Below are 17,657 nucleotides of genomic sequence, written 5' to 3'. Positions count from 1 at the left end.
TCCGAGTTGAAAAAATGTTCTAAATGGATTGTGGTGGTGGTTGCACGGCTCTATGAATATACTAAAAACCAACAAATTATACATTTAAAATGGGTGAATCGTATGGTATGTAAATTATATTTCAATGAAACTTTTAGAAAAAAAGGCAGCACTCCAGCCTGGGTGACAGGAAAAAAAGGAAAAAGAAAAAAAGACAGGCAACACACTTTCCTTATTTTATTTTATTATTTATTTATTTATTTTCCCCAAGATGGAGGCTTGCTCTGTCGCCCAGATCTGGAGTGCAATGGCACGATCTTGGCTCTCTGCAACCTCCACCTCCCCTGTTCAAGCAATTCTCCTGCCTCAGCCTCCCGAGTAGCTGGGATTACAGGTGTGTGCCACCACTCCCACCTAATTTTTGTATTTTTAGTAGAGATGCTGTTTCACCGTGTTGGCCAGGCTGGTCTCAAACTCCTGACCTTGTGGTCTGCCTGCTTCGGCCTCCCAAAGTGCTGGGATTACAGGTGTGAACCACCTTGCCGGGCCTCCTTATTTTATTTAAAATAAAAATGAACAATCTCCCACCTCTAATCCCATACCTCATAATAAATTATGGCACTATCTTTCTAGAGGCAGGACACAGCTTCCCAATCCTTTTCATTACAAAGCTGTAGGCAGTCACTGCCAATTGGAACTGAAACTCCTTGAAACTTTTTTCCCATCTCAGCACCAAATGACTCTATACAGAGTAACATTTTACTTTGGGTAAGGTTCTGAAGTCAGCAGATTGGATGGAAATGGCCTTAATGTCAAAATTACCCTTGAAAATCCCATTAAGTCATCTATAGGCAGCACTATATGTGGTTTTGTGTACAGATCCCTGAACTGTAATTCTTCACATATTAAAATTTAACAATCACTGAATTTAAGAAACTAGATCTAAGTAGCTATCTGGGAATTTGACCATACTGTTTTTAAAGACAACTAGATACAGTTAGTTGCATTTTATAATTTAGCCTTCTAAGAAGCAAATGATATGATGGGTCTCATCTCCAGCTGGGGTTATATTCTAAATTCATATGTATATATGACATGATTCCAGTGCTTTTGGCAAACACTGCTATACCGCATCTCAGACTTAATATTAAACACTGTATCTAGGTTTCCCAGAAGTACAGATTTTTTTTTTTTCCCAGACAGAGTCTCACTCTGTTACCCAGGCTACAGTGCAGTGGCATAATCTCGGCTCACTGCAACCGCCACCTCCCGGGTTCAAGCAATTCTCCTGCCTCAGCCTCCCGAGTAGCTGGGATTACAGGTGCCTGCCATCACACCTAGCTAATTTTTTGTATTTTTAGTAGAGACAGGGTTTCACCATGTTAGCCAGGCTGGTCTCGAACTCCTGACCTCAAGTGATCCACCTGCCTCAGCCTCCCAAAGTGCTGGGATTACAGGCGTGAGCTACTATGCCTGGCCAGAATTACAGAATTTTTAAAGCTTGATGACTTGAGAAGCTTGTAAAAAACATTGTCCCACTCCTAAAGAAATCTTAAGGAGACTCTTGTATGTAAAGCAGATGCAATGTTATTAATCTTGTTGAATTATGGGGTCCTTATGCTTCAGGGGCATTTCCAAATAAGGCAAATGGCAGATACAGGATTAGAACTGAGGTCTCTGAATTCCCAACACAGTTTGCTAATTGATTTTCTCTCCTTATCTGCCATCAGCCAAGTCACAGTGTTCAAATATGTGTGAACATACCTATCATTCATTCACATTTACTGAGCACCCTCTTGTTATACAGCTCTGAGCTAGGTAGATAGTAAGCTATAAGCAAGACTAAGATACAGTCTGCCTTGAAGAACTCTAGACTTTCTTATTAAGTTTTCCAAGTTTTATTTAACTTCAAATTTTAAATTAAGCAACCAGATTCCCCTCCCCACCCCCCGGAATTCTTTGTATAATCATTTGGCTTAAGTCCTGTTCCAAGTTCATTTTGCCAATTATGAAATACTTTTCATGTGGGGAAAAAGTAGGGAGTATTTATCCACTAATGGTAAAGATAACCAGGAGGCTTATGGCTGAGAAAACAGGCAGCCAGCAACCATCACTACCTCTGATTCTCAGCTGGTCTTATCTCTTTCCACAATGGGTTAGCGTGGCAAATTTCAGACCTTATTTTCTCTTTTCTTATTGGGATTAGCTGACCTCCTAAACTGAATGAACTTCAATAAGAAACTTAGTAGGCATCAGCTAAGGGAAAAATGGCAGCTTTTTACTTGCTGAATGTTCACTGTAGTCTCTATTGTTACAATCAAACTTAACAACTATGCTGCTTAGGGACAGTTTTCTTAATATAAGATAGGTCCTCTTCAATTTCAGAAGCTTGTCCAGTTCACAACCATAACCTACAGTCTTTAAGCAGCTTACTACACAGGATAGGGACTGAGTCTTAATTTATCTGTGGATCCCCAGCACCTAGCACTTTGTCCCACAGAAGATGCTCAATCAATGTTGAATGAACAGCTCTGTGAACCCTACATATGCAATTCTATGTATTCTTGCATAAAAATAAAAATTTGATTTTAAACATCACCAATGGTTTGCACATTTGTTTTTCAAAGACCTTCAATTAAAGCAGCTGGTATTCTTGGGAGGTGGGGGGACGAAACAGGGAGAATAGCTGTTTCTCTTTTTCCTTTTTTTTTTGAGATGGCGTCTTGCTCTGTCACCCAGGCTGGAGTGCAGTGGCGTGATCTTGGCTCACTGCAAGCTCCGCCTCCCAGGTTCACGCCATTCTCCTGCCTCAGCCTCCTGAGTAGCTGGGACTACAGGCGCCCGCCACCATGCCTGGCTAATTTTTTTGTATTTTTAGTAGAGATGGGGTTTCACTGTGTTAGCCAGGATGGTCTTGATCTCCTGACCTCGTGATCCACCCGCCTCGGCCTCCCAAAGTGCTGGGATTATAGGCGTGAGTCACCGTGCCCGGCCCAGCTATTTTTATTTTTCTTAGATTACATCTGATTAGAATCAGTCAGATGCAACTCTTAAGATTAAAGTTACCCACTGATACCTCTTTGATGGGAAAATGAAGATAAAACAGGGACTTCTGTTACACAGGGGTGCCAGCTATTGCTTTGTGTGCTTACCCTCGGTTCTGTAAGTCCTCTAAGTTGGAGGCATTCCATTCTGAGCCCTATGGAGCCAAAAAGACAAGGTTAAGGAGTATTAGCAAATCAACCAAACAATACTTGAAAAGGAGCGAGGGAAGGAGAAGAACTTTCAAAAAGAAGACTAATAACATCTACCAGTGCCCTTTAAGTTGCCAGGCACTTCATATGTTATCACATTTAGTTTTCACAAATGATAGAGTAAGAATGTTATTTTCATCTTCATTTTTACAGATACAAAAACCAACTCATAGAATTCAAATAATTTTTGCCCATGATCATACAGCAGGAGAGGTGTCTTTAACCATCATCCAATCTAAATTAGATGTCTTCTGTTATTCTTGCTCATAGTAATCTCCTATTTTCCTCAACAGCATGTATCACAATTTGCACCTATATATTTATTTATGTGCTTACTTTCTAACTACCTTTAATATAAGCTCCTAGAGGCCGGGAACCAGCTCTCTTCTTCCCTATGGAAACCCACGCACCTTGCACAGTGCCTGGCACCTGGCAGGTGCTCAATAAACATTTGCTGAATTTTTACAGATACAAAAGCAGCATTATTATGCATTGAACTACACCTTATTCCAAAGCTCACACTCTTTTTTTTCTGAGACAGCGTCTTGCTCCGTCACCCAGGCTGGAATGCAATGGCGTGATCTCGGTTCACTGCAACCTCTGCCTCCTGGGTTCCAGCAATTCTGCCTCAGCCTCCTGAGTAGCTGGGATTACAGGTACGCGCCACCATGTCCAGCTGATTTTTGTATTTTTTAGTAGAGGCAGGGTTTCACCATGTTGGTCATGCTGGTCTCAAACTCCTGACCTCGTGATCCACCCGCCTCAGCCTCCCAAAGTGCTGGGATTACAGGTGTGAGCCACCGCGCAGGGCCGCTCACACTCTTTTTAGTGCATTAAGTTGCATCTAAGGAGTTAAAGGACAGAACTTGTGTGTGGCAGGAGAAGACACTGAAATAGCAGCTTCTGTCAAACAAATGAGGGAAACATTATATGTAAAATTTTAAGATAGGGATAAATGGCAAACTTTGGGGGAAGAGGTTCTGCCGATGATCTGGAGGACACAATTATTAATATTTTGCCATATTTGCTTTCTTTCCTTCTTTCCCTTTTCTTTTAGTACATATCATACGTTTTCCCCCTGAACCATCTGAGAGCATTTTGTGCACCATGACACTTTATTTCAATATTTGAGCATGTATCATCTAAGAACATTTTCTTACATAATATGATCATACCAAAGACATGTAACATTAACACAATAACCTAATACACTATACATATTTGAATTTCTACAAATGTCCCCAAAATGTCCTTTATATTTACTCAATCAAGGATAATTCTTCACATTTAGTTGTCATGTCTCTATCCTCTAGCTACACTTTTTTTTTTTTTTGAGACAGAGTCACCCAGGCTACAGGGCAGTGGTATGATCCTGACTCACTGTAACCTCCACCGCCAGGGTTCAAGTGACTCTCCTGCCTCAGCCTCCCGAGTAGCTGGGATTATAGGCACGCATCACCATGCCCAGCTAATTTTTGTATTTTTAGTAGAGACAGGGTTTCACCATGCTGCCCAGGCTGGTCTTGAACTCCTGACCTCAAGTGATCCGCCTGCCTCGGCCTCCCAAAGTGCGGGGATTACAGGCATGAGGCACTGTGCCCAGCCTACTTTCTTTTTTCTTTTTGAGACGGAGTTTCACTCTTGTTGCCCAGGCTGGAGTGCAATGGCACAATCTCGGCTCACTGCAACCTCCTCCTCCGGGGTTCAAGCGATTCTCCTGCCTCAGCCACCCGAGTAGCTGGGATTACAGGTGCCTGCCACCATGCCCAGCTAATTTTTTGTATTTAGTAAAGACGAGATTTCACCATGTTGGTCAGGCTGGTCTCAAACTCCTGACCTCAGGTGATCCGCCTGCCTCGGCCTCCCAAAGGGCTGGGATTACAGGTGTGAGCCACTGTGCCCAGCTACTTTGTTTTTTTTTTTTTTTTTTTTTTAGAGACAGAGTCTTGCTCTGTTGCCTAGCCTGGAGTGCAGTGGCACACTGCAGCCTTGAACTCCTGGGCTCAAACCAACCTCCTGCCTCAGCCTCCCGAGTAGCTGAGACTACAGGTGGGCAGCACCATGCCTTGCTAATTTTTTTACTGTCGTTTCTTAGAGATGGGGTCTCACTATGTTGCCTAGGCTGGTCTCAAACTCTTGGCCTCAAGTGATCCTCCCCACCTTGGCCTCCCAAAATTTGGGATTGCAGGAGTGAACCACCACACCCAGCCTAGCTTTAATCTAGAACAGTACATCTTCTGCTTTCTTTGGGAGTGTGGGAGGGAGTCTTTCGTAATATTGACATATCAACATTTTTGTAGACTCCACATCTGTTATCTTGGAGAATTCCCCACAATCTGTATTTTTTTTTTTTTTTTTTTTTTTTTGAGACGGAGTCTCACTCTGTTGCCCAGGCTGGAGTGCAATGGCACAATCTCGGCTCACCGCAACCTCTGCCTCCTGGGTTCAACTGATTCTCCTTCCTCAGCCTCCTGAGTAGCTGGGATTACAGGTGCGCACCACCACACCCAGCTAGTTTTTGTATTTTTAGTAGAGATGGGGTTTCTCCATGTTGGTCAGGCTGGTCTCGAATTCATGACCTCATGATCCGCCCACCTCGGCCTCCCAAAGTGCTGGGATTACAGACAGGCATGAGCCATTGTGCCAAGCTGTATTTTTTTTTTTAAGAGGTGGGTTTCGTTATGATGCCCAGGCTGGAGCTCAGTGGCTATTCACAGGTACTATCATTGTGCGCTATAGCCTTGAACTTCTGGCCTCAACTGATCTTCCTGCCTCAGCCTCCTGAGTACCTGGGACTACAAGTGCATGCCACCATACCTGGCTTGTATTCAATTTTAGAGTGCTTTTTCTATTCTTTTCCATTTAATATTTTGGGCATACAAAACTTTTATGTGATTAAAAGTCAAAAGCTTATTAAAAAGTAAACTTAGAGGCTGGGTGCAGTGGCTCACGTCTGTAATCCCAACACTCCGGAGGCCGAGGCAGACGGATCACCTGAGGCTGGGAGTTACAGACCAGCCTGACCACCATGGAGAAACCCCGTCTCTACTAAAAATACAAAATTAGCCGGGTGTGGTGACGCATGCCTGTAATCATAGCTACTTGGGAGGCTGAGGCAGGAGAATCACTTGAACCTGGGAGGTGAAGGTTGCAGTGAGCCAAGATTGTGCCATTGCACTCCAGCCTGGGCAACAGGAGCGAAACTCCGTCTCAAAAAAAAAAAAAAAAAAAGTAAACTAAGAAGTCTCACTCTCACTCCTATCTCTTTAATTCCTATTGGTGACATTTTCATTAGTTTCTGATTTACTCTATTTTGAAAAAATATAAGCAAACATATGCTTATTGCTACTTCTTACTCATATTACCAATTCTTACATGAAAGTAATATGCTACACATAATTTTTTATTAATTGCTTTCATTTTACATATATTTCATTTTATATATCCTCAAAACCACTAAATGTAACAGTTCATAGAGATCTTATTTTTTCCTACATCTGCATAGTACTTCATGAGTACTGATATAATAGTTTATTCAACTAGTCTCCTATGAATGATATTTCTTATTTGTGGAAGCAGGTTTGCTAGGTCAAAGGCAGGATACACTTTTGTTAAACACTGCTAAATTTCCCTCCGTAGAGGCTGAAACAATTCTGTGGTCCCACCAGCAATGCATGAGAGCACCACTTTCTCCACAGTCTTTCCAATAAACTGTGGTTAAGCTTTTGAACTTTTGCCAGTCTGATAGGTGTCTCAGTGTAGTTTCAATTTGCATTTCTCTTAGAAGTAAAAGTGAGCAACTTTTCATTGTTTAAGATCTATTTTCTATCTTTGAGCTATCTGTTCATATCTTCTGAAAAGGCAGACATTTTATTTTATTTTATTTTTGAGACGAGTCTTGCTCTGTCACCTAGGCTGGAGTGCAGTGGCACCATCTCGGATCACTGCAAGCTCCACCTCCCGGGTTCATGCCATTCTCCTGCCTCAGCTTCTCAAGTAGCTGGGACTACAGGCACATGCCACCATGCCCGGCTAATTTTGTTTTTTGTATTTTTAGTAGAGACGGGGTTTCACCGTGTTAGCCAGGATGGTCTAGATCTCCTGACCTCGTGATCTGCCTGCTTTGGCCTCCCAAAGTGCTGGGGTTACAGGCGTGAGCCACTGCGCCTGGCCAGACATTTTATATATATTTTTTGAGACGGTGTCTCGCTCTGTCGCCAAGGTGGAGTGCAGTGACGTGATCTTGGCTCACTGCAATCTCCGCCTCCTGGGTTCAAGTGATTCTTCTGCCTCAGCCTCCCGAGTAGATGGGATTACAGGCACGCACCATCATACCCAGCTAATTTTTGTATTTTTAGTAGAGATGGGTTTCACCATGTTGGCCAGGATGGTCTCAATCTCCTGACCTCGTGATCTGCCTGCCTTGGCCTCCCAAAGTGCTGGGATTACAGGCGTGAGCCACCACGCCTGGCCAGGGCAGACATTTTATAATAAGAGTTTACTCTTTCAGAATTAGAGGCATTAATGGAATTTAGCATTAGAAGACTTAGGTTCAAGTTCTGACTGCCCTTCCTACTGTGGGTGGGGACATTAGGGACAACTGCCTAACCTCTCCTTTTTTTTTTTTTTTAGACTGCAGTCTTGCTCTGTCACCAGGCTGGAGTGCAGTGGTGCAATCTCAGCTCACCGCAACCTCTGCCTCCCAGGTTCAAGCGATTCTCCTGCCTCAGCCTCCCGAGTAGCTGGGACTACAGGTGTGCGCCACCACACTCAGCTAATTTTTGTATTTTTAGTAGAGACAGAGTTTCACCATGTTGGCTAGGATGGTGTCCATCTCTTGACCTTGTGATCTGCCCGCTTCAGCCTCCCAAAGTGTTGGGATTAAAGGCATGAGCCACTGTGCCTGGCCAACCTCTCTGTCTTTATCTGTAAAATGAAAACCCCTTCCCACCCCAGTAGTATATATTTAATGGGTACATTTCCCTCAAATTATACATGCAAAGTTTTTCCCATATTAAAATGGAAAACCCCTCTCTCTGTCATAAATCCTCCTGCAGACTCTGTCCTTTCTCCCTTTCCTTCATGAGTTCATAGAAATAAAGTCAAATACTCACTTTCTGGATGGGTGCAGTGGCTCATGCCTGTAGTCCTAGCACTTTCAGAGGCTGAGGTGGGCAGATCACCTGAGGTCAGGAGTTTGAGACCAGCCTGGCCAACATGGTGAAACCCCATCTTTACTAAAAATACAAAAATTAGCCTGGTATGGTGGTGCGTGCCTGTAATCCCAGCTACTTGGGAGGCTGAGGTATGAGAATCACTTGAACCCAAGAGGCAGAGGTTGCAGTGAGCAGAGATAGCACCATTGCACTCCAGCCTGGGCAAAAAGAGTGAAACTCCATCTCAAAAAAAAAAAAAAAAAAAAAAAAGAAAAGAAAAGCAAACACTCATTTTCTCTATTTCCTCATTTCCCACGTATCTCATCCATAGCACTTGGGCCTCTGCCCTCATCACTCTTGCTGATGTTACTAATGACCTCTCCTAATTGTCTTATCACCACTGGATCCTTATTCCATTGGCCTTCTCTGAGTATCTATCTGATATGGCTCATCATGCTCTCCTTCTAGAATTAGATCAGACTGTACAAATACCTAGTCTCATACCTCACACAATAAAGAGGATAGACAAATGTTTGTGAATTGGAAGATCAAATGTGACCAGTAAATGAAGCACTGTGAAAACTGTTAAGTGTTGTGTAAGTACTATCATATTACAGGTGATCTGTAATCTGGCCGTTAAACTGGGAAAGCTCAAGGACACTGTGCTGAAGTTCCATTTAGGAAAAGGTCAGTGGTGATGTACAGGCAAGAGCCCTGCTGGCTTGTTTTAAAAAAATATGGGAGGCTCTGAAGGCTCTGCTCAACCTTAGAAAACAAGCTTCTGCACCAAAGAAATAGCCAAGAACTACAAAGGACTTCAAGGAGACAGATGCCAAACAATAGGGGCTGAGAAGTTAAACTGGAGCCAGCGAAATGTGACCACCTCACTTCTTAATTTAGAAATCTAAATCCTTCGTGGAACTCTGTCCAGTTAGATGAAAATAACATTGACGCGATGGATAAAGTCCCTAGTTTTCATCTACCTGTCCAGAGAGAGTTCAACCTGACAATGTGAAGTGATACCTATCCATTGGCAAATAAATTAAAGGCACTGGTTACTGACTCACTGAAGCCCATACAAAGGGACTTGGGCTACACTTAGGGCTGCTTCAGGTTCAGTTTGAAAGACCTAGAGACCACTTGGTATAATTACTTTTCTGTTCTCAATACAAATGCCATGTATATTAGACTTCCGGGGCCCTTCGCAGACCCAATTTCCCCCCACCATGCTTCATAGGCTTATGGTGACGTAATTCTACCAAGGTTTCCATTACGTTCTATGTAATTATGCAAAGCATATTCTAATTTTACTGAAGTGTAAAATGAAACCTTTGGACTATAATACATTTTAAAGTAAGTTCATTTCCATCTTTTACTCTGGTTCCCTTGCACTGTACGCTGGCCCAAAGACCCAAGTAACTGATTTCTTTTCATGCTATCCTCAGGAAATAGCCTTGCTGGAGTCCAACTGTCCAAGGAAAATAGAAGATGACAGCACATTTATAGCAAATAAGGACTGTACGTGGGAGTTTTGCTAAGATAAATATAACTTGACATAATATCCAAGGACTGGTATCTCTGTCCATATTTTATCATATCATTCCTATAGCCTCAATACTGTAAGTCACATTACTGTGGCAACCAGGCATAAGCTGTTTATTAACTTTTCCTTCTAAGAGAAATTTATGCCACACCTCCTGAATTTATCACATTCAGGGACAAAAATCATGAATGTGATAAAATAATCCTTTCTATTACTGTCTCACCTATTTACACACCCTCTGTTTCTCTTCATCTACATTAAAAGTAACCAATTTGAGGATTTTTTTTTTTAACTTTTAAGTTCAGGGGTACACATGCAGGTCTGTTACATAGGTAAACTTGTGTCATGGGGGTTTGTTGTACAGATTATTTCATCACCCAGGTATTAAGCCTAGTACTCAGTAGCTATTTTTTCCTGATCCTCTCCCTAGGCTGAATTTTTTTATGAAAAGGAAACACTTTCCCAAAAGATGTCAAATCTTGAAATGTCAAATCTTGAAAAAGATAATCAGCAGTCAAAGTTCTATTTTTCAAATTCATGAGCAAAATTACTGGTTATGTGTCCAAAATACTTGTTTGCCTGCTTTTCTGCAAAGGGTCTCTATCAACATCTAGCTTTTTCTCAGCCAAATCGGACAGCCTCCAGGAGAGCTGTTGATACTGAAACTTAGTTGGGCAAAGGCTTCCAGCTCAGAGAAGTGATATGCTTGTAAGGGTGTAGAATCTCTTTTTCTATAAACACCCTGGCTTCCCACCAATCAATTCTCTCTTCTCAATGCAGCTTTTATTTAAGCTATAATCTACACTTTCCCACTCCATACCAGCTGGATACTTTCCCTAATAAACAGATCTCTGTGCAGTACACTGCAGAACTGAGCATTCTTCCAAAGGGAAGGAGAAATCCTGTTGCCTCTCTTTACCCAATCTGGTTGAGCTCCAGGCATGGCAGCTATGCACAAGATGAGATGACTCTGCAGAAAATCAACACCACCACTTGCAGCTAGAATGCCTCTTTTTCCGTGTCAACTGCTAGGAAAGCCAGCAGGGCAAAGACTCAATGGAGAAGAGATAGGGAGTTGGACATAGGATATGGCAGTGTAAACAAAGGGAGGAAGCCACCAAGGAACAAGTATAATAAGATGTTTAGACAACCTGTTCATGCATTTACTTTGTTAAGTAGGATTTAAATTACAGAGTTCCTCAATTTTGAAGTTTTTTTTCCCCCCAAATAAATATTCACAATAGAAAGAAAATGTCCATTTTCTAGAATACAGAATTATACCTGAAGCTGAAGAGATTTTCCTTTGTTCAAAAATATGTACATATATACACAATGCTGATGTGCAAAACAAGTACACAGATGTGTATTTAAAAAGTAAAAACCTCTATGTGATACTCTAATAGTGAATACAGACAACAAATTTGTCCAAATCCATATAACGTACAACACCAAGAGTGAACCCTATTGTAAACTATGGACTTTAGTTTACAATGATGTGCCAATGTAGAATAATGTGCTGTAACAAATGTTACACTCATTTGTTACACTCCACTCTGGTGGAGGATGTTGACAATGGGGGAAACTATGCATGTGTTGGGATAAGTTGTATATGGGAAATCTCTATACCTTTTGCTCAATTTTGCTGTGAACCTAAAACTACTCTTTAAAAAAATAAAGACAATGTATCATATCTGTGTGTGTATACACAAAAATATATATGTACATCTATAAATAAAAGTAAAAAAGATTGGGGCTGGGCGCGATGGCTCATGCCTGTAATCCCGGCACTTTGGGAGGCTGAGGCGGGAGGATCAGGAGTTCAAGGCCAGTCTGGCCGACATAATGAAATCCCGTCTCTACTAAAAACACAAAAAATTAGCCAGGCGTGGTAGTGTGTGCCTTTAATCCCAGCTACTTGGGAGGCTGAGGCAGGTGAATCGTGTGAACCTGGGAGGCGGAGGTTGCAGTGAGCTGAGATCATGCCATTGCACTCCAGCCTGGGCGACAGAGCGAGACTCCGTCTCCAAAAAAAAAAAAAAAAGATTGGAAGGCAATATTATATAATAAAAGATGATGGTGATTATCAGTCTTGATGATTAAATAAATATGATAATCTGTTGTCTTCTAAAATTTTTAAAAATGAACATGGATTATCATTATTTTTAGACAGGCTCTCTCTTTGTTGCTCAGGGTGGAGTGCAGTGGCATGATCATGGCTCACTGCAGCCTCAAACTCCCAGGCTCAGGTGATTCTCCTGCTTTGGCCACCCCAAGTGCTGGGATTATAGGTGTGAGCCACCACACCTGGCCAGAATTATTTTTTTAATAAGAAAAAAACTCAAGACAGAAGATTACACCTGACAATAATGAAATCATGGTATTAATCTACTGGCACAAATGCTCAAATGCATTTGTAGTTGATTAGGGAAATGTAATTTTGGGGAAATTAGATTGTTTTTTCTGCTTACAATACTATTAAAATTTGCTTGCATGGCCTAAAATATACCATTTGAGGAGTAGTTCTTGAGTGGGTGGCACCAGAGACACAGGGAAGCATGCATGAAATAAAACAGATTGATCAGTCAGAAACTGACTGTATTTGATATTTATCATGTCTATATTCTTTTACGTGTTAAAAGTCAAGCTCAATGGGAAACTTGACTCTCAAGTTTGCAGCTTCAGTCACATGAGCTCCTTTTGACTACAGATATTTGTCCTTCATAAAAATTAGTCTCAGGGAAACAGTTGGGAGGGCCCCATAGAATGAGTGACTCACAAGTTTTCTATAGATAACACAAAGATTCTTTCCAATAATACAAGAGCAGGATATATCTGAATCCTTGTGGAAGTATACGTAAGAGACAACAAAGCCAGGTGTCTTGCAAATGGAAAAGCCAATGACAGTTTTGCAGTATGATCTACAACCAGAAATGCCAACACATACTGGTCAGTTAAAGTAATGGAAAAGAAGTCCCCCTCCCAGCTCACAGCTTTTCATGAGTAATTTCATAGCTAATATACCACTATGAATCACTCTAGACACATATATCCTAGAGTGTCAACAAGTTATTTCAGGGCACAAGCCTTCAAAGGCATAGTCTGAGTGCCTCATGAAATAAACTCTTGAATATTCAGAGTGAGGTGGATCCAGTTTAGTCAGTTCCTGAGCATTTATTCTCCTTCTCTTCTGTTTCCCAGCTTCTAATCATTTCACAGTTCATAAACGTCCTCAAGAAGAGAAAGGAAGTGAAATTCAAACCAACTGATTTACTTCCTTGTAAGCATTTTTGGTGAAAGTGTGTGGGAAGTGGACACAAAATGAGGTTTTGGCATTCTGCATTGATTTTAATTATTCTTGTTAACTTTGTTCCCACTACATGTACAGATAAGAACTAAAACTCTAACACTTGAGAGAAAAATAGACTTTAGAAGCTTTCAAAATCTACCTGTCAGAGAGGTCTCCTTGGGCTAATTACAAAAGGTCACTAAATGTTCAGGAACCATGAAGAACAATTTTTAGTCACCAATTTTTTGGTAATCATAAAAGTAGGGACTCAAAGTGTAGCTACAAGGTTTCATATGTTTGAAAGTCCAGTAGTCTCTTGTCTCTCAGTTATATAGTAGCTACCACCAGCTCTGCTCAGATATATCAGAACTTAGACACATTTGGCAGATTTGAGAGTGACCTTAAAGGATCATCCTATTTGGGGCCAGGCGCGATGGCTCATGCCGGTAATTTGGGGCCAGGTGCGATGGCTCATGCCTGTAATCCCAGCACTTTGGGAAGGACTAGGTGAGTGGATCGCTTGAGCTCAGGAGTTCGAGACCAGCCTGGGAAACATGGTAAAACCCCATCTCCACAAAAAATACAAAAATTAGCTGGGGGCTGGTGGCACACGCTTGTGGTCCCAGCTACTCAGGAGGCTGAGAAGGGAGAATCACTTGAGCCTGCGAGGCTGAGGTTGCACTGAGCTGAGACTGTGCCACTACACTCCAGGCTGGGCAACAGAGCGAGACCCTGTTTCAAAAATAAAAATAAAAATAAAAATAAAATTAAAAATGAGGGCCAGGCATGGTGGCTCATGCTTATAATCCCAGCACTTTGAGAGGCCAAGGCGGGCAGATCACCTGAGGTCAGGAGTTCAAGACCAACGTGGCCAAGGTGGCAAAACCCTGTCTCTACTAAAAATACAAAAATTAGCTGGGTGTGGTGGATGCACCTGTAGTCCCAGCTACTCGGGAGGCTGAGGCAGGAGAATTGCTTGAACCCGGGAGGCAGAGATTGTAGTGAGACGAGATCGTGCCACCGCACTCCAGCCTGGGTGACAGAGCGAGACTGTCACACACACGCACACACACACAAAAATAAAATAATTAGGAAGTGATGAGGTTTGAGTACTTATCACTTTTGTCTTTAAAGTAAGTTACATTTTATTTATGTATAATAAAATTTCATAATTACCCCTGCCCATGAGTCCATGTGGGCTAGCGTTAGCACACCACTTAAAGTGGCTTTAAAACTTACCAAGAACACATGCTCAAATATCTGTGTAGGGCTATCCATTTGACCAAGGATCACTATCATTTCATTGTCTATAAATTCCTTGAATTCCCGCAAGTTGCACACCATTTGCATTTCCAACTCTGTTCTTATCTGAAACAAAGATGATATATTGGACCCATCTCTTAAAGTCCCTCTGTACTTTCAACCATGCACTATTTCCAGCCCCACACCTACTGTTATCCCACTGCTAGCCTTGGAACAAACAAGGACTCAAGGTCTCTTACCTCTTTGGATGTAATATTCTCCAAATCCTTCTGCATCATGATCTCCCTTAATTTGGTTTTAATTAGCCTTTCTGTTCGTTCACGTTCAGTAGGTCTGAGAAGAGAGAAATAACGATTATTCTTAAACGATATTCTTAACAACAATTATTCTTAAATGGGAAAGAAAGAAGAATGATCCTGTCTTCTTCAATAAGGCAAATCCTCTTCCAAAATCGGTTCTAGAGATCAACAACTTAGAGCGTGGGTCCCCAGTGAGTACCGGTCAGTGGCCTGTTAGAAGCCGGGCAGCAGAACAGGAGGTGAGCAGCGGGCAAGCATTACTGCCTGAACTCCGCCTCCTGTCAGGTCAGTGGCAGCATTAGATTCTCATAGGAGCGCAAACCCTATTGTGAACTGCACATGTGAGGGATCAAGGTTGTGTGCTCCTTATGAGAAGCTAACTAACGCCTGATGATCTGAGGTGAAACAGTTTCATCATGAAACCATCCTCACTCCACTGCTCCGTCTGTGGAAACTGGTCTCTGGTGCCAAAAAGGCTGGGGACTGCTGACTTAAGAGCCCTTCCATCCAGAATGCTTTCCTTTTAATGACAACTCTCACAATATCTCTGTGAAACACTTACCCTTTTCTACAGGGAGAGGAAACAAACAACTGAAAAGCTAAATGACATGCTGATAACCACGCTGGGGCAGGAGAATTACAACGCTCAGCGTAGCCTAATGCTCTACCTGAAGGATTGTCACTTCCTTTAGTCTTCTGACTCTCTTAAAAATAAAATCACCCTTGGAACTTTAATATGAAATCAAACTAGGTAGCTGACTCTCCAATTATTAGAAAGGTAGTGGTTCAATGTAACTGGATACTCCTCCTCTAAAGCATTATTTCAGATTATGCAGAATTTGAATGAGGTTGACAGAGAGTACTTTGTTTCATCTCCTCCCCAACTCCCACCACCTACTCAAGAAAGGTATCTGGCTCTGCACCTCCTTATTTGGAGATGAAAATGGACTAAGCTTTCAGGCATCCTGCCTGCCCTTGCTGCCTACAGCCTTATCACTGGTTGCAAAAATAGCCTTGGTAATCTCCAAAGATGGATGCTCCAACCCCACAACCTTGGGGCTTCCCACCACTTGGACTCTTAATTTCTCATGAACCCTACAGAATACAGCTAATACCTGAGCTGTTTCTCTTCAACCAGCCAAGGTATTCCTGTCTTAACTAGGATTAAAATTCTTATCCATGCTTTATTTGTCCTAGACATAGCTAATGGTAGAAAATAAATGTATAATTTCAGTCTTCCATTAAAAATAAATATTGGGCCAGGCACAGTGGTTAATGCATGTAATCCCAGCACTTTGGGAGGCCGAGGTGGGTGGACTGCTTGAGCTTAAGAGTTTGAGACTAGCCCAGGCAATTGGCAAAACCCCGTATCTACAAAAAATAAAAATAAAAAATTAGCCAGGCATAGTGACACACAGCTGTAGTCCCACAGCTACTTGGGAGGCTGAGGTGGGAGGACTGCTTGAGCCCCAGAGGTGGAGGCTGCAGTGAGCCCTGATTGTACCACTGCACTCCAGCCTGGGTAACGGAGCAAGACTCTGTCTCAAGGAAAAACAAAAAGGTAAAAACAAATTTTAGTACCTGTGTTCATGGGTCAGATTCCCTAGTTCCTAAGCAATTTTTCCCTCAATCCCTCACAAGTGTTTGAGGCAGAGTGGTTGGGGAGTAGAAAGACCTAGGTTTTAATCCCAGCCCTGCTATTGGTGGTGTGACTTCTAACAAGTTCCTTCTCTTCCCTGAGCCTCTGTTTCCTTTTCTATAAAATGAGTAGAGCAGGCCGGGTGTGGTGGCTCACACCTATAATCCCAGCACTTTGGGATCCACTGAGGCAGGTGGATCACCTGAGGTTAAGAGTTCGAGACCAGCCTAGCCAACATGGTGAAACCCCGTCTCTACTAAAAATACAAAAATTGGCCGGGCATGGTGGTGGGTGCCTGTAATCTTAGCTACTTGGGAGGCTGAGGCAGGAGAATTGCTGGAGCCCGGGAGGTGGAAGTTGCAGTGAGCCGAGATAGTGCCATTGCACTCCAGCCTGGGCCGACAACAGTGAGACTCCGTCTCAAAAAAAAAAGAAAAGAAGAGTAGAGCAATAATATCTGTCTCATGATATTCTTATGAGGATTAAACAACATGTATGAAGCGCTGGGCATAACACCAGATGTATATCCCATATATGTATATTCCCTTCTTCCTCCTTTCCTTGGATTTCAAAATATAAATTATTCACAGCAGAGTATTTCAGTCCATTTTGGCACACATTCTCCCTGTATTCTCAGCTTTGTTTTATAAGCTTTTCTAGTCAGTTTAGGGAGGAGGAGGAATGGAAAAAGCATTACAACACACAAATCTGCTTTTTCCTCCTCAATTTCATTGGAGAAAAATTTGGAAAATACATAAAAATATAAAGTAAATAAAAACCACTGAAAATCCCTCTACCCAGAGATAATTATTAACACTCTGGCCTATAGCTTTCATGTATTCTTTTTCCGTAAACAGACAGAAGTTCTTAAAATATATCTCAAAATTAGGGTTATTATTGTACATACTAAGAACTAACAGTTAATAAGCCTCTATCATTTGCCAGGGACTGCCTTTATGTTTTTTGCTTAGGGATGTAAAGAGAGTAAGAGCAATATCTTTCTTCCTCTCTTCTTGTTTGTTGTGTAGTATCAAAATCTTCTCTAATAAATTTTTTTTTTTTTTTTTTTGAGACTGAGTCTCCCTCTGTTGCCCAGGCTGGAGTGCAGTGGTGTGATCTCGGCTCACTGCAACCTCCACCTCTTGGATTCAAGTGGTTCTCCTGCCTCAGCCTCCTGAGTAGCTGGGATTACAGGCGCCTGCCACCATGTCTGGCTAATTTTTGTATTTTTAGTAGAG

At 42.1% G+C, this 17,657-nt stretch overlaps 1 protein-coding gene across 8 annotated transcripts in view; it reads right to left on the bottom strand.

Annotated features, from left to right (window-relative positions):
• The window catches only part of SSH2 (slingshot protein phosphatase 2), a 305,334-nt gene that overhangs the window by 26,678 nt on the left and 260,999 nt on the right, over positions 1 to 17,657 (bottom strand). For 7 of the 8 annotated variants that reach the window (XM_031010769.3, XM_031010771.3, XM_055388581.2 and 4 more), the window contains 3 exons: positions 14,721 to 14,814; positions 14,458 to 14,586; positions 3,132 to 3,178 (listed from right to left, as the gene is read on the bottom strand). In XM_031010769.3, coding sequence (XP_030866629.2) covers positions 3,132 to 3,178; positions 14,458 to 14,586; positions 14,721 to 14,814 — 270 coding nt within the window. Of the gene's footprint in view, positions 1 to 3,131; positions 3,179 to 14,457; positions 14,587 to 14,720; positions 14,815 to 14,979; positions 15,670 to 17,657 lie in introns of those variants that run through there. The other variant, XM_055388586.2, reaches the window with a different exon arrangement.

The sequence above is a fragment of the Gorilla gorilla genome, chromosome 4 (assembly GCF_029281585.2).
Source record: "Gorilla gorilla gorilla isolate KB3781 chromosome 4, NHGRI_mGorGor1-v2.1_pri, whole genome shotgun sequence".
Classification (NCBI taxonomy): domain Eukaryota; kingdom Metazoa; phylum Chordata; class Mammalia; order Primates; family Hominidae; genus Gorilla; species Gorilla gorilla.
Note: the sequence above shows the minus strand (reverse complement) of the source record. Positions and strands in the feature narration are given on the sequence as shown.